The sequence below is a fragment of the Sus scrofa genome, chromosome 6, assembly GCF_000003025.6.
Source record: "Sus scrofa isolate TJ Tabasco breed Duroc chromosome 6, Sscrofa11.1, whole genome shotgun sequence".
NCBI lineage: Eukaryota > Metazoa > Chordata > Mammalia > Artiodactyla > Suidae > Sus > Sus scrofa.
The window spans coordinates 160,892,026-160,917,447 of record NC_010448.4 but is presented as its reverse complement, the minus strand read 5'-3'; the positions used below and the strand labels follow the sequence as shown (position 1 = coordinate 160,917,447).

At 40.4% G+C, this 25,422-nt stretch overlaps 1 protein-coding gene across 1 annotated transcript in view; it reads left to right on the top strand.

Annotated features, from left to right (window-relative positions):
• The window catches only part of RNF11 (ring finger protein 11), a 35,846-nt gene continuing 16,158 nt past the window's right edge, over positions 5,735–25,422 (top strand). The window contains exon 1 of the mRNA XM_003482086.4: positions 5,735–6,394. Coding sequence (XP_003482134.1) covers positions 6,272–6,394 — 123 coding nt within the window. The 5' untranslated portion in view covers positions 5,735–6,271. The remainder of the gene's footprint in view (positions 6,395–25,422) is intronic.

The window sequence follows — 25,422 nt, the reverse complement described above, 5'->3', positions numbered from 1 at the left end:
TAAAAACACAATATCAGGAGTTCCCTTTGTGGTGCAGCAAAAACAAATCCGACTAGTAACCATGAGGTTGCGGGTTCGATCCCTGCTCCCTCAGTGAGTTAAGGGTCTGGTGTTGCCATGAGCTGTGGTGTAGGCCGCAGATGCGGCTTGGATCCTGTGTTGCTGTGGCTATGGTATAGGCCAGCAGCTGTAGCTCCAATTCAACCCCTAGCCTGGAAACCTCCATGTGCGACAGGTATGGCTCTGAGAAGCAAAAAATAAAAAATAAAAAACCACAATATCATTTACATTAGCACCCCCAAAATGAAATACTTATGTACATATCTAATAAAATATGTACAAGATCTACATTAAAAAAACTACAAAATTGTGATTAATGAAGTCAAAGAAGAACTAAGGTAAATGGAGCAATAGTCCACGTTCATGGGTGGCAAGACTCAATATTGTCAAGATGTAAGTTCTTTCCACTTGATCTATAGCTTCAATGCAATTCCAATCAAAATCCCAGAAAGTTATTTTGTGGATACCCACAAACTGATTCTGAAATTTTTAAGGAGAGGCAAAAGGCCCATAATAGTCAACAGATTATTGAAAAAGAAGAGGGAAGTTGGAGGACTGATGCTATCCAAATTCAAGACTTACTGTAAAGTTGCAGTAATGAAGAAAATACGATATTGGTGAAAGAATAGGTTAATAGAACAGAATAGAGACCCAGATGGTCCCACACAAATACAATCAACTTATCTTTCACAAAAGAGCAAAGGAGGAGTTCCCGTTGTGGCACAGTGGTTAACGAATCTGACCAGGAACCATGAGGTTTCGGGTTTGATCCCTGGCCTTGCTCAACAGGTTAAGGATCCAGCATTGCCATGAACTGTGGTGTAGGTTGCAGACGCGGTTCAGATCTGGCATTGCTGTGGCTGTGGCGTAGGCCAGAGGCTACAGCTCCGATTGGACCCCTATCCCGGGAACCTCCATGTGCCACAGGAGCAGCTGTAAAAAGGCAGAGACAAAAAAATAAATAAATAAATAAATAAGAGCAAAGGAAATACAATGGAGAAAGGGTAGTTTTTTCCAACAAATGTTATTAGAACAACTGGACCCACATGTGAAAAAATGGATCTAGACCCAGGTCTTATACCCTTCACAAAAATTTACTCAAAATGGATCACAAATAAATGTAAAATGCAAATATATAAAACTCCTAGAAGATAGCACAGGAGAAAATCTAGTTGGCTTTGGATTTGGTGATGATTTTTTAGATACAATCCATGAAAGACTTGATGAGCTGGCGTTCATTAAAATTAAAAAATTTTGGAGTTCCTGATTTAGTGCAGTGGGTTAAAGATCCAATGTTGTCTCTGTGGTGGTACAGGTTCAATTCCTGACCCAGCACAGTATGATAAGGATCCAGCATGGCCACAACTGTGGTGAAGGTTACAACTGCAGCTCACATTTGATCCCTAGCCTGGGAACTTACATATGCCTCAGGTGCAGCCAAAAAAGAAAAAAAAATAAGTTAAACTAAAAATTTCTGCTGTGCAAAAGATGCTGTCAAAAGAATGAAAAGACAAGCTTCAGACTGGGAAGAAATATTTGCAAAAGATAATGTCTGACAATGGACTGTTCTCTAAAATGTATAAAGAACTCTTGTAACTCAACAACAAGAAAATAATCCTTTTTTTAGGATTAAAAAAAAAAAACCTCACCAGTTACAATATACAAATGGCAAATAAACATATGAAAGGAAAATTTCAGGGAAATGGAAATTAAATGAGATACTATTACACACCTATTAGAATTGCTGGTAGGATTGCAAAATGGTACAGTCACTTTGGAAGACAGTTTAGTACTTTCTTGCAAAACTAAACATACTTTTATCCATACAATCTAGTAATTCTGCTCCTTGGTATTATCCAAATTAATTGAAAACTTATGTTCAAGTAAAAACCTGCAGACTGTGGGCATGTAAAATGGTATAGCTACTGTGGAAAAACAGTACGGCAGTTTCTCAAAAAATCAAACATAGATTTACCATATGATCCAGGAATTCCACTTTTGGATATTTAAACAAATCAGAGTCTTGAGGAGATATTTGTACTCCATGTTCATAGCAGCAACATAATAGCCAAAATATGGAAACAAATATAAATGAATGCATAAGCAAAATCTTGTACGTACATACAGTGGAACATTATTCAATCTTACAAAGGAAGGAAATTCTTCAATATGCCATACCATGGATGAATCTTGAAGATACTATGCTAAGTGAAATAAGCCAGTCGTAAAAGGACAAACACTATATGATTATACTTATATGAGATACTTAGTTTGAGTGGTCAAAAATCACAGAGACAGAAAGTATGGTGGTGGTTGCTGGGGCTAAGGGGAGGGAAGAATGGCGAGTTAAATTTAATGGATGATTTCAGTTTTACAAGATGAAAAGCATTCTGCAGATGAATGGTGCTAATGTTTGCATGATATTATGAATTTATTTTAATACTGACCTGTATACTTAAAAATGGTTAAGGTGGTAAATTTTAAGGTGGTATATTTTACTACAATTTAAAACACTGGAAAAAAGAAAACCCTGTAGACAAATGTTTATAGCAGCTTTATTCATAATTACCAAAACTTGGAAACAACTAAGATGCATTTCAGTAGGTGAATGAATAAATAAACTATGGGACTTTCAGAGAGTAGAATATTATTCAGTGCTAAAAAGAAATGAGTTATCAAGCCATGGATAGACACAAAGTAACCTTAATTACATATCACTAAGTGAAAGAAGCCAATGTAAAAGACTACATGCTGTATAATTCTAAATATATGACAATTTGGAAAAGGTAAAACTGTGGAGACTACTAAGTAATCAGTGGTTGCCAGGAGTTAGGGGCAAGAGAGAAGTGAATAGACTGAGCCCAGAAGGCTTACAGCAGTGAAACTATTCTATATGATGCTATAATAGTAGATAGACATCGTTATAAATTTGTCCAAAGCCATAAAATGTACAACATCAAAAGTGAACCCTAACATAAGCAAGGATTTTGTGTGATAGTTCATCAATTGTAACAAAAGTACCAGGTGCAGGATTTTGATAATGGGGGAGGCTATGCATGTATGAGGAGGAGTATATGGTAAATCTCTGTACCTTCTGCTCAATTTTGATGTGAACCTAAAAATGGTCTAAAAAATAGTCTATTTAAAAAAATCTGGTGCAACAGAAGATACTAGATTCTCATATCTGCTTCTGCGTTAGATCTGTCAGAGAAAACCAGAACAAGATAAGTTAAAGCAATGAAGGCAAATTTTATTCAGGAACTATTGCAGTAGGGGAAAAGAGAACTCAGCATGGAACTGGACTCCATTCTGAATACAAAAAGGACAAGTGGAGATTTATGGGCAAGGAACAGGGTGGGACATAATAGGGAAAATTACAAAGAGGAAACATCAGGGATAAAAGGGAATTTTGGCTAAACCCATTGATAGGATTTTTGCTGAAGGCAGGCCAAGGTGGCCAGATACTGAAGGAGGGGAATTCTGGCTAAACTGATTCAGCTAGATTCTTTCTAAAACTAGAATAAGTGGGCCAAGGACAGAACCCAAGGTTAGGGCCTTGAGGGCTTAGGGAGCTTGTCTAGAGTTGGGTCTTGGAAAATCTTTGTCACTTCAATATTCTTGTTACTTTTTCCATTTAAAATTAGTTCTTGGCGTTCCTCCTGTGGCACAGTGGATTAAGAATCTGACTGTAGCAGCTTAAGTCGCTGTGGAGGTACAGATTCGATCCCCAGCAAGTGGGTTACGGATCTGGTGCAGATGCAGCTCAGATTCAGTCCCTGGCCCAGGAACTTCCATATGCTCCAGTAAGGAATTAAAAAAAGAATAAAGAAAAAGAAAAGAAAAAAAAACCCTCTGGCTTACGAAGAAAGATTATTGTATAGCTACTTCCTTACAAACATATATGTGGATGCCAAAGGCATTTTTTCAAGATAAGTCTTCCCCCATTCCCCTGTTTTTATACTCTGAGAAAGGAATATCAGGATGAAAAAAGATGTAGTTCCTTTCCACAACTGGCGTATAATAAAGGTAACTGGTATATAATTCAAATCCTGGCTCTACCCCTCAATAGCCATGTGAAGCCATGTTTCTATTCCTGTAAAACAGGAATGTCAATACAAACCTTTCAGTGCCCAGGCTAATAAATGGAAATTATGACTTTATATCTATCTATCTTTCTTTCTATCATCTCTCCTCCCAAAACCTTTGATGAGGGTGGCAAAAGAACTTGTCTGTTTACTTTTCTTTCCAGCTGGACTCTGGGCTCCATCAAGAACAAGCTATGTTTCCCTAGTGCCTAGTATAGGGTCTAGTGTGAAAAAGAAAAAGAAAAAAAATCAGTAAATGATGAATGAAAGGAAAGAGAGTCAAGACTCACTTTTTGTCTTCTTGTCGAATGAATAACCATTAGGAACATTCTCATCCTTCTTATTTCTTTCCTTTACATACATTGCTTCTTGGGCTCTTGGTTCATTCAACTAAGAAGAGAGACTACTCTCCCTTAAGCAATGTGCCAGGCCCTGCACAGAGGAGAGACAGATGATTCAGCTTGATCAGACTGTAATAGAGAAAAGCTCAGGGAGAGGCAACTAGGCAACCAGACTCCACGATTAGGAGAGGCTTCCCAGTGGAACCAAAGTTGAGTCCAGGAAGGACAAGTGGGGATAATGTTTAGCTTGATGGGAGGTATAAGGTCAGAAGTGGGCGGAAGTGAGTTTCTGTCAGAGAAACAGTGTGGGTAAAGCCTTAGCGTTTTAACTTTTAAAAGGTAAAAGTTATCCCTTCTAGATAACTGGACTACTTTATTTAGGCATCCTAGAGTGTAGAATATGTCAGGGAACAATGTCTAATGAGATCGAGGAGGTAGCCAGATTTGTAAACCATTTAAGAATTAATGCTTAGCCATAACAGCATTGGGAAGCCATTGAAGATTTTAAAAAGTTTAAATTCCCCCTAGGGACATCAGCTTTACATTTTAAAAAGAAAACTGGACTGAACAAATAGTGGATTGAATAGGGGCAATGGTGAATGCAGGGGGAAGGGTTCCAAGTACAACAATAGAAATATGATGGTAACTTGTACTATGGTGGTGGGAATGGAAAGAAATAGAGCATTCAAGAACTATGTCTAGATACTCATGTTGCAACAGAACAAAGGGTGGGGGAAAAAACCTAATTGTAATGTATACATGTAAGGATAACCTGACCCCCTTGCTGTACAGTGGGAAAAAAAAAAAAAAGAAATAGAGCATTCAGTTAGTATAGTTGGAAGAAGAATCTTTCTGGCTGTGATATAGGAGGATCAGGAAGCGATTGGGGAGCTAGGAAAGTTTCCTTAATGAGTCTGGACTTTATTTGAAGGGATAAATGGTAAACCTTTTAATATGTTAATAATGGGAGTGATCCATTCAAATACGGGTTCATAAATAGATAACTAGGCAGAAGGTCGTGAGAAGACTGACAAAACAGCGTACAGGTGTGAAGTGAGGCAAGCGGGGAGGGAGCAGTGGATGTGGGGAGGCAAGGAGACCCAAGAGAGCTTTCAGAGGTTTCGGTCCCCAGCTAATTGTCGGAGAAGCAGAGACTGACGCAGCCCGGGGAACAGCTGTTGGGAACCGGGTAGGCGGGGCCGGCGCCGCCTACACCTCCCAACGCCGGGGGCGGGACCAGGGCACGCACGGCGGCGTGACGCAGGGCCGCAGCTGGCCTCGTTCTGGCCGCCGCCGCCGCTTTGAGGCGGTGTAGGATGAGGCCCGCGGCTGCGGCTCCGGCGTCGGCGGGGGCAGCAGCAGCTGAGGCAGCAGCTGAGGGAGCCGCGACGGCCGCGCCCCCCCCTCCTGACCTGGATTAGGCCCAACAGCTTCGTGGCCGCCGCCGCCCCGCGGGGGGGCGGGGTGGGGAAGTTCTTCGTCTCCCCGCCCCCCCCCCCCCCCGCCGCCGCCGCCGCCGCCGCCGCCTCGTAGGAGGCAGCCGCCGCCTCGTAGGAGGCAACCGCCGCGACCCCAGCCGAGCCCGCGGCCCAGCCTTAAGCCCCCAACCCCGGGGGCTGGCATGAGCGGCCCTTCGGCGGCGCCGGGGGGCGGGGGAGCCGCTGCCGCCTGAGCCCCGGCCTGCCACTCGACCCCACGTCGCTGACCGGGGCTGACCGCAGAGCGTGCGAAGGACCCCGCCGCTGCTTTCTTCCTCCCCTAGATCACACACCCCAACCCCAGAAGATGGGGAACTGCCTCAAATCCCCCACTTCAGATGACATCTCCCTGCTTCACGAGTCTCAGTCCGACCGGGCTAGCTTTGGCGAGGGGACGGAGCCGGATCAGGAGCCGCCGCCGCCATATCAGGTACGGAGGGTGTGTGTGGGGAAGGGGGGTGCGAGGAGCAGAGGCAGCTCTGGCCGAGGTCGTGGGGGCTTCGGGCTGTCACTGCCCTTGGTTTCGGTAAGACCTGGCCTCAGGGGCACTGACACGCTTAGGACTGAATTTGAGGGCGACTGCTCTTCACTTCCAGAAATAGGGGGACTCTTTCACCTCGATGTGGGGATGGTACTTCTGTCCTTGAGTTCTGAAATTCGGATATATGATTATGTCCCCTTGGCCGGTGGCTAGTGGTTAGCTTGTGGAGTTTGGAAGTGACATTTTCCTGCCTTTATGTCTGAGTCGTGGAGTCTGAACTGTGAGGTTTGGAGACGATTGCCACATCGCATCGCCAGGTGCGATGAATTATGGGTTGTGGATAGGTGGTTAACCCCCACCTCATTTATACTTCCAAGTGTGACCATCCTTTCCTCCCTACCTTGTTTGGATTAATTGGATCTGGTAGGATTAATTGGATCTGGTAAGCATTCATTTCTCCCTCAGCTCGGGAGATTTTCAGGTAGTTTTTTTGGTTCGAGCAGCACCAAGGATTACTTGTTTATATATATAGTAAATTAAAAATTTTAATCCTTAATCCTTTTGCTCCACCCCTATGACACACCTTTTAAACGCGCTGACTTAATAGAACGTGATTATCTTGAACTCTGGAAACCTTTAAACCTTACTTGAGAAATACCTTCTCTTACTTGTGGTTCTCCCTTTGTATCAAAGGCTTCTCTCCCAAACAGCTTCATTGCCTTTTGCACAGCAGTCAGCAGCTTCAGCTGTCTTTACACAATTAGTAAAGAGCTAAAGACCTCTTTAGAAAATTCAAAATAGATACGTAGATACTATAATACATAATATTTATGTATATATATAAACCTTTTGTCTAGTTTTTCAGTTTTAAATGATGTTGATTAAAAACTTTTTTCCCAGAAGGACTTGGATAGTTAAGTGCCTTAATTTTTTTCCTGAACAGGGTTTAGTTTTCTCCTTTGTTGTTTCATGTGGTGACATCATTATCTAGTGTTGTTCTTTTCTCATACCTATGTAAATCAGTGCCTCATCACACCAGAAAAACCTGATCACATATGCTAGTTTCCTGAATAAAACCCTTCGGAAACCTTTCATATATACCAGTAAAGTCCAGTCTTACTGTGGCATACAGAAACCTCCATGGTTTATTTTTCACATTCATATTCCTGGCCTATCAAATACAGCAGTCTGTTCACACCTCTCTGCCTTAGCTCCTTCCTCTGCTTGGAGCCCTTTCCCCAAGGTCGGCCAGGTGAACCTCTGATCCTCTTTGAGAACTCATCTGTATCTGAAGTCCCTACATTCCCCTCCCTTACACCTTGAATCCATCACTCCCTTCTTTGTGCCCCCGCCCCACAACCCTCTACACTTCCATAAGCAGCATATAGAATACTTAAGTGTTATCCTTGTTTAGTTAGATGTGTGTCTCATTCTTGAGGCATTTCTCTCTTCCAGTATAAGCTGCATGCAGGTAGGGTCCCCATGGTTCCTGTGTGTTGTATGCCCACCGTCTGGCTCAGTAACTGTGAAATAAATGACGACTGTAAGCCTTTGAGAATAGAGACAATGTCCCCAATGAATGAATTAATGAATTTGAATTCAGTATTAGTTTTGTAAGTTTATACACCCATTTCTTCCAAAGAATTCTCACAAGAGAAGTCTTAAAAAATTCAAAATAAATCTGGATGTTGTTCTGAATCTTTGAAGCAAGTACATTGTTTATATTTCACTCTTGGTTTTCTTCATAAATGCTATAGGTCATTGTGCTTATTTCAGTTTCATAAGCATATTTTCTTAGATGTTTGATATTTATTTCAAAATCTCCTGTGTTCCCTAGCCACCTTCCAGGAAAGTCAAATATCTTTGACTTACTGCCCTCTTTCTCTTATGTCCTTATGGTAATACAGTGTTAAGGATAACTTTTTTAGAATTTGTGGAGATCGTATTTGCCTATTCGAGGAGGATAAGGTAGAGTTTTTGTTGGTATCATGAAGAAACTTTTTTTGAAACATGTTATTTGTGACAGTGGGAGTTTTTTGTGGTTGCCCCTTCTTGAAATGAATAACCCAGATACTGATATGCAAATTTAGTATCAGTTGGAACGGAGTAATTTCTTTAAAAGACAGGAGCATAAAAAGAAACTTTCGTAGAAAAAAATTTTGTCTTACTTAAAGGAATGGTAAATTTAAAAACGGTAAATTCAAACGATCTAAAAGATCTAAGAAATACCAATCCAAGGTAAATGATTTACATTTTCATTAAACAGAACTTTTTTTCTTCAAAAATAATGTATAATTAACAGGACTATGGAAATAATTGGATTATTTCTTTAAAAATGGTTGCAGCTACCATAGGATTTTTTTTTAATTGTAGAAGAAACTAATTATATGGAGTTCCCGTCGTGGCTCAGTGGTTAACGAATTGGACTAGGAACCATGAGGTTGTGGATTTGATCTCTGGCCTCGTTCAGTGGATTAAGGATCCGGCATTGCCATGAGCTGTGGTGTTAGGTCGCAGACGCGCAGACGCGGCGGCTTGGATCCCGCATTGCTGTGGCTCTGGTGTAGGCCGGAGGCCACAGCTCCGATTAGATCCCTAGCCTGGGAACCTCCATTTGCCCAGGAATCGACCCTAGAAAATGCAAAAAAGACAAAAGAAGAAAAAGAGAGAAACTGATTATACAACTGATTATAAAAGAAGACATTTGGTATTTTTCTGTAGTGAGCAGTTGAAGGATATCCTTTGTGTTGCACAATGTACATATATGCCAAGAGCTCTATATAGTAAACTTCTAAAAGTTCTTGTTATTTCCTATTAGCAGGATCTGAGATTTGTTTTATCTATTTATTTTTAAAAGTAAGCACTGCAGTTATGGTCAGAGTTTATGGCAAGTACATATTTCCCTTTTGGGTTTCTTTAGTAGCCTCCCAGCTGGTCTCCCTGTGTCCCACCCTTGCCTTGCTTTTAGTCTATCCTTGTTCCTAGGCTACTCCAGGGCCTTTGCCGTGGTTGTTTCTGTACTAAGATTACTCTTCCTCAGGGTGTCATCCTGGCTGACTCCTTCACCTTCAAGGCTTTACTCAAATGACACCTTCTTAAACCCTCTCTGATCACCCTGTTTAAAGTTGTGCATGCCTTACTTAGCACCCTGGAATTCTCTCCCTTACCCTGTTGTATTATTTTCCCCATAGCACTAATCACTTTCTAAGATATTATCTTATTATCTGACTCCTCCCACTAGGTGGTAGACTCCCCAAGGGAAGGCTTTTTTTGGTTTTGTTTTTTGTTTTTCTTCAAAGTAGTTTCTCTGGAGTTCCTGTTGTGGGCAGCGGAAACAATCCGACTAGGAACCATGAGGTTGCAGGTTCAGATCCCTGGCCTCTCTCATTGGGTTAAGGATCTGGCATTGCTGTGGCCCTGGCGTAGACCAGCAGCAATAGCTCTGATTGGACCCCTAGCCTGGGAACCTCCATATGCTGTGGGTAAAGACAAAAAAAAAGACCAAAAAAAAACCCCAAAAAAGTTGTTGTTTCTCAAGTGCCTAGAACAGTGCCTGGCACACATTAGGTACTTAGTTATTGATTGAATGATTGGATTTCTTTTAAATGAATTAATGTATTTATTTTGAGGCAAGTGCAGTTCAATGTCTTAATGAACTATGCATATTTCTAGTGCCTTTTCCCTTTATGGATCATTTCTAAGGAATAAATCCTAAAAAAAAAGTCCCAATAATATTAAATACATAAATTAGTTTAAAATAATTTGATAAAACAATTCACTGTTGATATTCTACAGCAAAATGTTTATCTTATGAGAAAGTACTCAAATCTTTGTCCTTAAAAAAATTTGAGGGAAGGGGGTTAGAGCTTTTCTTGAATTAGAAGGTAAAAAACAAAGAAATTTGGCGTACCCTCTATTCTTTACTTCCTGAATGTTTAAAAGTATACAGAGGAAGTCTGCCCATCAAGGGCAGTCCTAGAAGAGTTGTGAGGAGGGTAAGTCTTGAAAGGCTGGGGAATGAAGGAGAAAGGGCCAGGTAGGTAACCCAACCCTGAAAGGTGTTAAGTGAGCAGACTGAGATGCCATTGTTACTCTGAGACCCCCATTTCTTACAGATTGGTTCAAGAGTGGCACTGTTAAAAAGTTAACATTCATCGACAACAACAAAAACAACTTTACATTATTTTTATTTGAGTATATATGTATGTATATAAATGAAGTGGTGTCTCTCAGTTTTGCAATAGTTACATAGTTTGAGATTTACTAATCTCTTCCTTCTGCCCTACATTTTGTGATTAATACATTTGAGCTTTTAAAATCAGAAGAAAATAAGTGACTGCTAATAGTTCATATCCTGGTTGTCACATGTAAAACATCAAGAGATTTTATCAGATTATGTTGTATTTTGAGGAACTTCTTTCGTAAATAACAAAACAACACTTTGGTTATTTCAAATTGTGACTGAAAGGTACTTTTTTTTTTAAGGCTTAGTCCCTCCTGTAGAACTCATTAAAAGTAATCCCTCTTCTTTCAAAATCTAGAGTATACTTATTTTTCAGCATTCAAAGCTGTAATAATACCTTGTTTTTCTGCTATCTTATGAAGTTATATTCAGGTAATTGAAGGGTTTTTTTATGTATTAGTATTTTGGTTACCATTTTGTTGGCAATTACTTCAAAATGTATCTCACGTATCTTACTCTTTTTGAACAAATTATATAACTTAAAAAAAAACTCTTTGGGTGAAATTTTATCCCCGTCTTCTTCAAGTTTACCTTTTCACTGAGGTGCACATCAACTCCAGCCTCTTTAATAAAGTCTTCATTGACCATTTTCTCCTTTTCCTGATTTCTTCAGATACATTACTTTTGGTTTGTAATGTTTATCTGGAAATCATATATATTACATTACTAATTAGCTCTTGGTGCTTTAACATTTCTTATTTTTTTAGATTACAATTTTCTTAAAAGTGAGAATAATGTGTTAAGATTTTAAGTCTCGGAGTTCCCGTCATGGCACAGCAGAAACGAATCCGACTAGGAACCATGAGGTTTTGCGTTCTATCCCTGGCCTTGCTCAGTGGGTTAAGGATCCGGCATTGCCATGAGCTGTGGTGTAGGGCGCAGATGTGGCTGGGATCCTGCGTGGCTGTGGCTGGGGTGTAGGCCGGCAGCTGTAGCTCCGATTAGACCCCTAGCCTGGGAACCTCCACATGCCACGAGTGTGGCCCTAAAAAGACCAAAGATAAAAAAAAAAAAAGATTTTAAGTCTCTCAGCAGAGTGGAAGGCTCCTTACCTACTGTAGATACCTGGTGTCTAATTTAGAACTCTGCCTTCTCCCTCTTACACCATCACCACCTCAATTGAAGTCTTCATTACCTCTCTTGGTAACCTAATTGATGTCTCTTCTCCCCATTCATTTCATTCTTTTTTTTTTTTTTTTTTTTGTCTTTTTGTTGTTGTTGTTGTTGCTATTTCTTGGGCCACTCCCTCGGCATATGGAGGTTCCCAGGCTAGGGGTTGAATCAGAGCTGTAGCCACCGGCCTACGCCAGAGCCACAGCAACACGGGATCCGGGCCGCATCTGCAACCTACACCACAGCTCACGGCAACGCCGGATCGTTAACCCACTGAGCAAGGGCAGGGACCGAACCCACAACCTCATGGTTCCTAGTCGGATTCGTTAACCACTGCGCCACGACGGGAACTCCCTCATTTCATTCTCTGCTGCTCAATAAATTCTGTCTCAATGAGGCTCCCTTGCTCTTAGTCCTTAATGATTCTTCATGATCATTACTGAAAATCTCATTCATATATAATCTAGCTTCTTATATACTGTTCCAGCTTTTTGTAGTCTTGTGCAAAACCTATACTCTCAATACAACAGCTTGCTGTATTCTGTATATGCCTTTTGCTTTGCATCCTCTGCCTTTTGCTCATTCTATTCCCATTTACTGCCCAGCATACTATTCCTTTAATAGTTCCTTATATATATATATATATATATAAAATTTCTAGCTTGCAACATTCAGCTCAAATGTTATGAGTCCATTTCTGATCTCCCCTAACATGAATAACTTCTTAATCTGAACTCATTTAGCAATTTAGCACTTTTGTTTATTACTCTTAGGACACTTTATGCTTCCTATTTGATTTTAATTATTTATAACAATGTCACCTCTGCCCTACTTGGTAGAATACAAGTCTTATGATTCACCTTTGCATTGTTAGACCTATGCTTTTCACATAGCAGGCACTCTAATACTTGAGTAACTGAAAATCAGTTAACTGTGTTTTTCTGTGAGTATGAAGTTTTATGGTTGTTTGCTTCATGTGAATTGTTCCCAGAATCCTTTGCTTTAGTGTTTGGCCTTTGTACTTCAAAAGGGTTCTTTCTGCCACTTTTCTTTCCTACATTAACTTTTATTTGACTATATTCAGTTTTGTCCTGTCACTTCTAATTTATAATGTGCTTTTGAGTCCAGTCTGTGTTCTGTGTAGTTCAGCTTGCCTCATCTTTTTTTTTTTTTTTTAAATAAATAAGCAAAGATGTTTGCTTATTTACTTGTAACCATTGTTGCAGGGGGTTGGGTTTTGTTATATGCATCATCTCCCACTTTGGTTGTCCTTTAATTAAAGCTGATTCTTTGCCATTAAGAATGTATGAGCACCTTTAAGAGTAGGACAGTGTGTGTCAGAGTTTAATTCTAGAGCTAATTATAGGGTAACTTGAGAAGATAGGGGTAATGAGTACTTGGTACATAGATCTGAGAACTTTTCTAAATAGAAAAATTGTCACAGAATGGCTACTAGGTTCTTCCTGACTTTTTTCTTCAGCTTGTACCATTTCTGTCTTTTGTCTCTACTGTGCCAAGTTAAATTTCTAGAAATGATGGAGTAAAAAGAGGATGATTGTAACTACAATTGGAATTAGATGTTATATTTCTTTGTCATCTTGCCTCATCTTTGCCTTTTTTTAAAAAATTTTAAGCCATTTCTGAATATAATTATCTTCTGTTCCTTCAAGCAGAGAGTTAAGGATGATGTATTTCTGTCCTGTATCAAAGAGCTTATTAAAAAATAGGCTGTAAAAATTTCTAGAAGTTGATTCCCTGTAACTTTTTTTTTTTTTTTTAATGGCTGCATCCACAGTGTGTGAAAGTTCCTGAGCCAGGGATTGAATCTGAGCCATAGCTGTGGCATTGCTAGATCCTTTAACCTACTATGCCTGAGTGGGCATCAAATCTTTGCCTCTGCAGCCACCCGAGCTGCTACAGTCAGATTACTTAACCCACTGCAACGCAGTGGGAACTCCCTTTTCAATAACTCTTAATATTGAATTTAACAGATACTTGTGATATTGTTAACATGCTCAGAATTCAGGATTTTGGCATTTTTAATATAAATGAAATTAAGAGTGAGGTGGTAAAGATACTAAAGACTCATAGTGGAAATGTGAGGAGAAGCCAGCTTGTAGGTAGCCAAAGTGTGTGCGTATTTTTCTCTCTTTATGGCCTCCCCTGCGGCATACGGAAGTTCCCAGGCTAGGATTTGAATTGGAGCTGCAGCTTCGGCCTGTGCCACAGCCATGGAAACAGTGGATCTGAACTACCTCTGTGACCCATGCCACAGCTTGTGGCAATGAGATATCCTTAACCCACTGAGCAAGGCCAGGACCCACATCATTACAGAGACAGTGTTGGTCCTTAACCCACTGAGCCACAATGGGAACTCCAACATGTGTGCGTTTTTAATGGCAGAAGAGATTGCTTATGTACGATTGAAAGTAAAGTGATAAGGGAGAACTAAATATATATTCTGCTCTTGGGGAATCTCCTCAACCTTTTGGCTTTGATATTTGATTTGACTTTATGGTATGTTGCTTTTGAGCTCCTTACTGTAACTGATTAAAAATATTTTGAGTTCATTTTAATATGAATGCACATATATCTGTCTTTTAATTAAATAGCCAACTTAGAGTGTGCTCCCAGGGGACAGTTGAGTAATTATGTTGTTACTTAGTCCAGAGAGCATACTGTAAGGTAACTAAGGGCTCTGAAAGTGTGGAAATGAAAAAAGTGATCCTTCAGATATATTTGTTCCTAAATATGTTAAAACTCTTTGAATTCTTACGAAGCTGAATAGCTTTAAGAAGATTGAGACTTTTATAACTGACCCAAGTAGTTAAAATTACATGTAATTGTGTATAACAGTTTAACTCTTAGTTTACCATAAACTGAGCAGCAAGGCTTTAAGGATAAAAACCAGGACACTTGATAACTCATTTCTTCTACAGATCAGTATGTAAAATGAGTCCTTTACCCCTAAGGAGCTACCACTTTTTTTTTTTTTTTTGACTGCACCCATGGGTTAAACCTCTTTTCAGGCCAGGGATTGAACCTGTGCCGTAGTAGGGACAACATTGGATCCTTGACCCCACCAGGGAACTCCCAGGAGCTACCACTTTAAGGGGACAAGATTAACGTATGTATACATGAAGCATTTTATATTCAGTGTAAAACAGCATAATTAAGTAAATACCAAGGAACACAACTGCTGGATTGTGTAATTAAGTAAATACTAAGGAACGCAACTGCTGGATTGTATATGGTAAGAGTAAGAAACTGCCAAAAGTCTTTTAAAGTGGCTGTGTCATTTTATATTCCCACCAGCAGTAAAAGAGAGTTCCTGTTGCTCCATCTACATCCTTACCAGCATTTGGTATTGTCAAGTGTTTTTGGATTTTCACCATTCTAATAGGTGTATGGTGGTATTTTTGTTTGCTTGTTTTAATTTGCAGTTCCCAGTGTTTCTCAGTGTGTCCACCTCTACCCCCTAAGGTGGGACAGGATGGCAAGAGGAGAGTGGAGTTGGATATTTCTTTTAGATTTTTATTTTTTTATTTTGATTTTTTGGCTTTTCTAAGGCCACACCCTCTGGCATATGGAGGTTCCCAGCGAGGGGTCTAATTGGAGCTGTAGCCGCTGGCCTACACCACAGCCACAGCCACACCAGATCTGAGCCATGTCTGCAACCTATACCACAGCTCACTGCAACGCGGGATCCTTAACCCACTGAGCAAGGCCAGGGATTGAACCCACAACCTCATGATTCCTAGTCGGATTCGTTAACCGCTGAGCCACGATGGGAACTCCAAGAGATGGATATTTCTTTTCCTCCAGGTGGAAAGCTAGAGCCAGCCGGATTTACTTGACTATTTCCTTTCCTCAGATAGTTTAGGCTAATAAAACCCCAGTAGGTTGGCCCTGGCAAAGTAGTTTATCCTGAGGGCAGGCCTTGTTAAGAATAGAATGCTCTGACTATATCAAAATGGTTCTTTCCCTCTCCTCCTCTTGGGAGGATGAGGGGATTTTTTTTTTTTTTTTTTTTTTTTTTTAAGGGCTGTACCTGGTGCATATGGAAGTTCCCAGGCTGGGGGTCTGATCAGAGCAGTGGCTACTGGCCTACAGCACAGCCATAGCAACTTGGTTTCCGAGCCACATCTGATCTACGCCACAGCTCACAGCAACGCTAGATCCTTAACCCCTGAGCGAGGCCAGGGATCGAACCCGTATGCTCATGGATACTAGTCGGTTCATTACTGCTGAGCCATGACAGGAACTCCAAGGGGATTTTTCTAGTATTCATTGTGAGGACCTTGTAAAGTTCATGGGATTAAAACTTACAGATTTGGGAGTTCCCGTCGTGGCGCAGTGGTTAACGAATCCGACTAGGAACCATGAGGTTGCGGGTTCGGTCCCTGCCCTTGCTCAGTGGGTTAACGATCCGGCGTTGCCGTGAGCTGTGGTGTAGATTGCAGATGCGGCTCGGATCCCGTGTTGCTGTGGCTCTGGCGTAGGCTGGCAGCTATAGCTCCGATTCAACCCCTAGCCTGGGAACCTCCATATGTCACGGGAGCGGCCCAAAGAAATAGCAAAAAAAAAAAAAAAACAACTTACAGATTTAATGTGGGGTCTTGCTGGAGTTTTTTTCTTTTTCTTTTGCCTGCATCTGCGGTTTGTGAAAGTTCCCAGGCCAGGGATGGAACCTGCACCACAGCAGTGACCCAAGCTACTGCAGTGACAATGCCAGGTCCTTAACCCACTGAGGTACAAGGGAACTCATCGCTAGAGCTTTTAACTCAGTCTTGTTAACGCTGAGCCCCTAGCAATCATACAGTCCTCAGCAGAATTAGAGTTTTCGGTTTTCCTACCCCAGCACTGGTTCTGCTCACAGGTTTCTGCTCTGGTAAGTTGTGATTTTCTCTATCCATCTGTCTCTTATTTAGGGGTCAGCAGTTTGTTCCTCTGTGACCTCAGATCTCTGACAGAGCTAAGAAGAGTTTTTTTGTTTTTTTTTTTTTCTTTTCAATTAGTTCTGGATTTTTTTGTTTTTGGTGTAGGTGGTATGGTGTCTTTTAAGCTTACCTGCCAGATCAGAAACTGGAAGTTTTTAATTTTCAACATAATTCTATGAAAGTGAATGTTATTCCCATCTTATGAAAAAAACAGGCTTAGCAGTAGAGCTAGGTGGCAGAGATAATTGCACAGTATGGCAGAGGAATAGTAGAATCAAAATAGATAATGATACATTTGACTCAAAGGTAGTCATGAGATGGGAACCTGAGAGTCCTTTTCCAGTAGAGTGAATCTGTTAGAAGAATGGGATGTTAGAATGAAGTGATTTATACAGTGGTTATTGAGGTAATGAGACTCCTTTGTAATAAAATGGGTCTTCTAAAAATATCTCAAATCATAATAAAGGTAGGTTTCATATAGCACAGCAGTGTTCTGCAAAATCGGCAAAAATACATCTGTGCATAACATCTATTTTGTCATTTGAAAATAAACAGCCCTGCCACTCAGCAAGGTACTAAAGTTAGCAAAGTGTGTTTTTGGTTGGTGTTCCAATGTCCTCTTTCTATCCTCAATTGGTAATTTCCCCTTTCACTTTCTTTTCTCCCTTAGGTGATCAGGGCTCCTTGTCTCTTTCCTAAATAAGAGATGGTACTTTTGTCATTAATTGCACCAATTCCTGCTTAAGGCTAATATTGAGAGTGTGTTTATTTAGCATTATCTCTCCAGTAGTCATTTGTATCCTAGTTTCTTGCCTCTTACTGTGATATTTTTTGAAATGTAGAAGTATTGGAAGTAGATTTGAAGCTAAGAGGGCCCTGAGGCCATGGGTACTGATAAGTAGTCCATTGAAGGTAATGGAGGAACAAGGAGGTCTAAAAAAAAAAGACTTAAAAAAGGTGAGGTATTAAGCTCACACAGGAGAATCATTGGATCCAGTTGTAGAAAGTACAACTACAATTTAAGTGGAATTTTCCAGTTCAGACAATTTATTTTGGATAGATAAGTTTTGGATAGAAAACCTTCTAAAATAGGTTTTATGTTTTTACAATTTGTTTTGGATAGAAAACCTTCTAAAACAGGTTTTATATTTTTAAAATTTTTTATTCCAATAAACTATCTTTGGTAACAATGTCTTTTTTTAATTTTTTTTTTTTTTTTGGTGTTTTTTGTCTTTTTAGGGCCACACCCGTGGCAGATGGAGGTTCCCAAGCTAGGGGTCCATTCGGAGCTGTTGCTGCCAGCCTATGCCAGAGCCACAGCAATGCCAGATCCGAGCCACGTCTGTGACCTAAACCACAGCTCAAGGCAGTGCCGGATCCTTAACCCACTGATGAGGCCAGGGATCGAACCCTCAACCTCATGGTTCCTAGTTGGATTCGTTTCCACTGCGCCATGACAGGAGCTCCAACAGTGTCTTAACTAAGACTAATTCCCAAACTGGCTCTTTGCAGACTTCTCAACCCTCCCTTTTCATTCTCACTCCTTAACACAAATCACTGAAGTTTAACTTCTTTTTTTTTTTTTTTTTTTCCTTTTTTTAGGGCTGCACTGGCAGCATATGGGGGTGCCCATGCTAGGGGTCAAATCAAAGCTTTATCTGCCAGCCTACACCATGGCCACAGCAATGCCAGATCTGAGCTGTGTCTGCAACCTACTCCACAGCTCAGGAACGCTGGATCCCCAACCCACTGAGCAAGGCCAGGGATCAAACCTGCATCCTCATGGATGGTAGTCACATTCGGTAACCATTGAGGCTTGATGGGAACTCCTGAAGTTTAACTTCTCAACAGGTTTTCATTTTACTGATTCAAAATTATTAGATCAGTTTACTCTGTAGGTACCTCAGAGTCTTAAATTATGTAGGAATATTTGTGTTACTGGGTAAAGTCCATTCTGCTTTTAATTCTTGTACCTGCATTTTATTATTTTTTTTCCACTGTCTTCCCATTGTTGGATGGTTCTTCATCTGTTAATGCATCTCTCCTTGCAGCACTTTTTCTTTTAATATTCTGCGTATTGGGAAGCTAGATAATTAGGCTTGTCATGGTATTTCCTAGCAGCTGCCTGTAGAGCCCAGAGGCCTCTAGTATACAGGCATTCTCTAAGTTGCAGGTCCTGAGCGCCTATCTCTGCTGCCAGAAACCGCAAAGCCTTTGGGGTTTGAGCCGCAGAGTTCTGATAGGTGTGTGGTATAGGAATTCAGTTAAATTTTGCTGTTTCAACACTGTTAGGTAAATTGTAGACCTCATTTAAGATTAGGTAGTGTGAAATGGAGTCATTTTTAAATGTCTGAAATTCTCGAGTCTATTGAAAATTAACTTCAAGCATAATTTCTTTATCTGTGGACTTCAGACTTTATTTTTTTGGCAAATCACAATAAATAAGTACATTTTATACCATGTTTCAGTTTATAAAAACGGAGGCAAGTTTCTTAAAACAGTATTATCCCTTACTATTACATATTCTCTTTCATTTTCTAAAAAGTCTTAGCTTTGACCCTCTAAAACTGACTTTATAATCTATAGTGTTCATGACCTGCAGTTCGGAAGAAGACTCCAAGGTACAGGGAACATAAGGTTATGAAATACAATTAAAATATTTTATATATTTGGCATTTCAAACAAAATCTCTAGGAATCCAAACTTGCCTCTCTAAAAAGAGCATTTTAGAGAAGTGGGGACATGTTTGTTCTCTGGGAATAGCCATTAAGTTGCTTGTTCCAGGACCTTTGCATTTATTATCTTTATAAGGATTTTGGACTTTATTCTAGAACAGTGGCAAGCTAGCCAGTGAAGGATTTGGGGGGGGGGTAATTAAATTTGATTTGCATTTTTAAAGGGGTCTCTGAGAACAAGTTGGAAGAGGGTATTATTTAGGAAGCCACTGCATTGGCAGATACTGTTAGCTTGGGTGTTAGCAATAGAGATGAAGAGTTATAGACAAATTCTGTTGAAAATCAAGAGACAAAACAGCAGAACTTAGTAATGGATTGTATGGTAAGAATTTTTCCAGGAGATTTAAGATGCAGACACATCAGGAACAGATTGTTTTGGAAGAAGATTGACTGAAGGAAGGGTAAGGAATAGGACAGTAATGGGATGTGGAATTGAAAGTGGTTCACTTTGTTTAGTGAGAAATACTTAGTTATGTTTTTAAGCTGATGGGAAGAATCCAGTGAAAAAGAAGTTGAAGAGAGAAGGCAGCAAAAATCTGTAGTATAAGGTTTCTGAAAAGGTAGAAACAGATGGACTCCAGGGGTAGTAGGATTGGCCTACACTGAAGAAAACAAAATCTTTAATGGGTGAGTCATCTTACCTTCTAACCACTCAGTTCCACATCCAGTAGGCAACTAATGTTAATGGTTTTTGTGTATCCTTTAAGAGATTTTATACATACGCTAACAAATACAGATAATCCTTCCTGACCCATTTACACCAAAAATAGCCCACCATACACACAGTTCTGCACCTTGTCCTTTTTTTTCCCCACTTAACTTTATCTTAAAGCTTTTTCAGTACATAAAGCTTCATTCTTCTCTGCGGCTGCATAGTATTCATTGTGCATACTGTTATTTATCTAACCAGTTCCCTACTTGATGTACATTTAATGCCTCTGTTTTAACAAGGCGGAAAGATTAGCACATGGGCAAGACAGTTTTTTTTTTTGGTCTTTTTAGGGCCTCACACAAGGCATATGGAAGTTGAGTTGAGTTGGAGCTGCAGCTGCTGGCCTGTGCCACAGCCACAGCAGTGACAGATCCAGGCCATGCCTGCAACCTGCAGTGCAGCTCACAGCAATGTGGCATCTTTAACCCACTGAGCGGAGCCAGGGATTGAACCTGCATTTTCATGGATACCAGGTTCCTTACTGCTGAGCCACAGAGGGAACTCCAGCACTGTATGTTTGACTCTGGGAGAAGTTAAGGGGTCCAAATGATCTGGTACACAGAGCTAGGCAGTCCATTTTGGGCCAGCAGATTCAATTTTAATATTTAGGTTAAAGAGGTAATAGCAGGAATTTAAATACCTCACCTAGGGAAATCAGGCCAGGTCAGTAAACTAGATGGAGGTAAGGGAGTCACTGGATTAGTTGGCGACAACAGCCAGGAAAGTTCCTTAAACTGTGTGTTTCATCAATCAAAAGTCACTTTTAGAAATCACTGTTTAATATTGAAGAATTAGGACTATTTTGGGTAGCATCAAATTGGGGCCCTTCATTCAAGGTTAAATGGATCTAGTCTATCTAAAGGGCAGGGAGCCCTTTAGGGCAAAGATTGTGTTTGGGGGAGTTCCTGTCTGGCTCAGTGGTAACAAACTTGGATCCTGTGTGGCTGTGGCTGTGGCTTAGGCCAGCAGCTGCAGCTCCAATTCGACCCCTGGCCAGGGAACTTCCGTATGCCTCAAATGTGGCCATAAAAAGCAATAAATAAATAAATATCATGCCTGATGTGTATCGCTATCTGGAGATTGTCCCTTTTTTCTATGTTGTCTTCCTTTTTTCAGAGGGTCCAATAAACGCAAATCATTAGTTCTAGAGACTTGTTCTGTTACTCAAAGAGTTTATTAAATTCTAACCCACTTACCAACAGCAAAAGCAAGGCAGTTGTATTCTACTAACACTTTTGTCTTTTTGCCATTTCTTGGGCCGCTCCTGTGGCATATGGAGGTTCCCAGGCTAGGGGTTGAATCAGAGCTGTAGCCACTGGCCTATACCAGAGCCACAGCAACGTGGGATCCAAGCCATGTCTGCAACCTACACCACAGCTCCCAGCAACACCGGATCATTAACCCACTGAGTGAAGCCAGGGATAGAACCACATCCTCATGGTTCCTAGTCGGATACGCTGACCACTGAGCCACGACGGGAACTCTGTACTGACACTTTTTAATTGTATCTTTCCCTAGTTGAGCTGATTCCTCTAACATTTATGAAATTAGAATAGTATGATGCTTTGTATCACTTTTTACCAAATACCCAGATGTATAGCCTGAGAACTTCCATGTGCTGCAGTTGCAGCCCTAAAAAGCAAAAAAAAGAAATTGTTTGGATTCATAATCTCTGTAATAAGTCATTACTGCCTAGTTTCTAAAGAATTTCAGTTTTCGGAGTTCCCGTCGTGGCGCAGTGGTTAACGAGTCCGACTAGGAACCATGAGGTTGCGGGTTCGGTCCCTGCCCTTGCTCAGTAGGTTAACGATCCGGCGTTGCCATGAGCTGTGGTGTGGGTTGCAGACGCGGCTCGGATCCTGCGTTGCTGTGGCTCTGGCGTAGGCCAGTGGCTCCAGCTCCGATTCGACCCCTAGCCTGGGAACCTCCATATGCCTCGGGAGCGGCCCAAAGAAATAGCAAAGACAAAAAAAAAAAAAAAAAGAATGTCAGTTTTCTATGTTTCGGTTATTGGTTATAGAACTTGTAATTTTAATATAAAATAGAAAAATTGATAAAGCCTAAATTATAAATTTGTTTGCTGTGACTTAAGGCATCTGTGAATAGCTGTATAGTTTTTCAGTTAACTTTAATGGGCCTGGGAGGTTGCTCTAACTGTTGGTAGCATGGGCCAAGAATAAGATCAAACATGAAACAGTACAAAAGTTATTAGGGTGGTAGGTGTTAGAGGAGGCTCGAAGTGAGACAGCTATCTTTTGGTTACAGTTGTGTGAGAGGCCACATTGAGAGACTGGATTTCCTTTATCTCCTTGTTTGAATTTTTTTTTTTTTGTTTTGCTTTTTAGGGCTGCACCTGGAGCACATGAAGGTTCCCAGGCTAGGGGTCGAATCAGAGCTACAGCTGCCAGGCTACACCAGAGCCATAGCTACACCAGATCCAAGCCGTGTCTGCCACTTACACCACAGCTCACGGCAGTGCCGGATTCTTAACCCACTGAGCGAGGCCAGAGATCGAACCCGAAACCTCATGGTTCCTAGTCGGGTTTGCTCTGAAGACGGGAACTCCTGAATTATTTTCTTATATTCCTCAACTGTTTTTTTTAATTGTTTGTTTCTGTGGCAGCCATTCAAGTTCACACAAGTGTCTTTTAACCCTTTCTTTGTGTAATAACTCTTGAGAAACTGAAAACGTAAATCCTCTTCGGATGCATTGAGTTTTGCATGCAATTTCAAGGAGTTTATGAATCCTTTTATGCTCAGACTGCAGTTAACAACCTCTGGTCTAGCTCAAATTTCTTTTCTTTCTTTTGTTGCCTTCTTCGGTATATGTTTTTAAAAACCATTAAAACTAAATCCATTGTTTGTATTCTCCTGTGCATTTAGATTATTTCTTGATATTCCAGGATGCATTTCTTGATTCTTGATGGTGGTGGGGGTAGAGGAGATGGTGAGATGTGTTCCTCACCTAGGAATTGTACCAGAGATCATTTTATGAAAAAACAGTGTGCTGATGGTTTCAGTTGGAAAATAACTTGTAAATATCTGGCTGATGAGTAGATAGCCTTGCTTAGGGCAGCTTTACATTTGGGTTCTAAGATTAGTAACTCTCTAGTAATCTTAAACTTTGTTTTACTTATATTTGTATTAGGAAGACTTTTTTTTTGAGATTTATTACTAAAAGGACTTAAGCACTCTGTATTTCATATTTTGCTACCCTCCATTTCTCTTAACTAGAGATTTCCTGATGACCTGACCCCTGGAATTGAGCTTGAGGAAGAATCTAAAGATTAAACCTGATTTTCCAGTTTAAGACTCATAGGTGCTGGTACTTGGCATGATCTGAGGAGTCTAGTGGACAGATAACAGCATCTCACTATTTTTTTTTCTTTTTTTGGCTATACCCATGGCATGAGGAAATTCCTGGGCCAAGGATCAAACCTGCAATGTAGTTGTGACTTTTGCCACAGTTAATGGCAACACGAGATTCTTAACCTGCTGCACCACAAAAGAACTTCCAGCATCTCACTGTTTATTTAATACAATCTCAACGTTGAGGTCCAGAGCATTCTCAGTATCTGTGTCTTAAAGAGGCAATTAATAGTTTTTCTTGTGTTAGGGAGTATTGTGTGAAACAGTGTGAACAGTTAGAAGGCAAATATTAGGGATATGGTATTGAGTAAATAGTCCATTAAAAAAATAAGAACCGGCTGTGTAGAAGATTCAGCAGCTGATTTGACTAGAGGATGTAGGAAAACCTATAGGGTCATACCAATTTTTTTTTAGGCCTCCTGAAGAGACCCTGCTTGCTTGAGATAAGCAATCTTAAAATCCTTACTTCTTTAACCTCCACTCCAAAATATTTCACTAGGCTTCTTGGAAAAATCTCACATTAAAATAGAGACCTTGGAGTTCCTGCTGTGGTACAGTTTTAAGGGTCTGACTGCAATGACTTGGGTTGCTGCTAAGATGTGGCTTTGATCTCTGGCCTGGCGCATTGGGTTAAAGGATCGATCCAGTATTGCTGCAGCTGCTGCTTGGATTCAGTCCTTGGCCCAAGAACTTCTATATGCCACAGGTATGGCATGAAAAAAAAAATAGGCCTTTTTAAAAGAATTTTCAGCGCCTGGTGCTGGGACACCAGCATATTCACATACAAGGAATGAAGTTGGACCCCTTTTGCTCCCCTTATACCAAAATTAACTCAGTGGTTTATATATGTAAATATGGGAGTTAAAACTATAGAACTCTTAAAAACATAGAAGTGTAAGTCTCTTTGACCTTGGATTAAGCAAGGCCTTCTTAGATATGATACAAAAAGCACCAATGACCAAAAAAAAAAAATTAAATGGATATCATCAGAATTAAAAACTTGCTTCAGAGGATACCAGGAAGTGAAAAGACAGCCCATAGAATGCAAGAAAGTATTTGCAGGAGTTCCCACTGGCATAGTTGGTTAATGATCCAGCTTGTCTCTGTGGAGCCACTGGTTTAATTGCCAGCCTGGCCCAGTGGGTTAGGGATCTGGAGTTGCTGTAGTTGTGGTTTGGATTCGATCCCTGGCCACCTGGAATTTTCATATGCTGCAGGTGTGACCGAAAAAGGAAAAAAAAAGTATTTGCACATATGACAAGGAACCAATGTCCAGGATATATACAGAATTCTTACAACTCAGTGAAGACCAAATCCCAATTTTTAAAAGAGGTTCTCCAAAGAAGATATACAGATGACAAATCAGCACATGAAAAGTTGTTTGACACCATTTGCTCTCAGGGAAATGCAAATCAAAACCACTGATTATAGGGTGGCTATAATTTAAATTTAAAAAGAGAAACAGACATAAGATTTGGCAATGATGTGGATAAATTGGGAGTAATCGCTGTACGCTTCTGGTAGGAATGTAAAATGGTTCAAGTGCTTTGGCGGTTCATCAAAAGATTGAACATAGAATAGCAGTTCTGCTCTTAGGTGTACACACAAGGGAAATGAACACACGTCCACACGGAAACTTGTACACAAATGCTCACAGCAGTATGTATATTCATAATAGCCAAAAAAAGTGGAAACAACCCAAATGTCCATCAGCTAATTAATGGCTAAACAGAATGTGGTATATACATACAATGCAATATTATTCAGCAATAAAAAGGAATGAGGTTCTGATACATGCTACAACATGGGTGAATTTTAAAACCATGCTGACTTTTTAGGTTGCCAAAGACCATATTAGTATTATT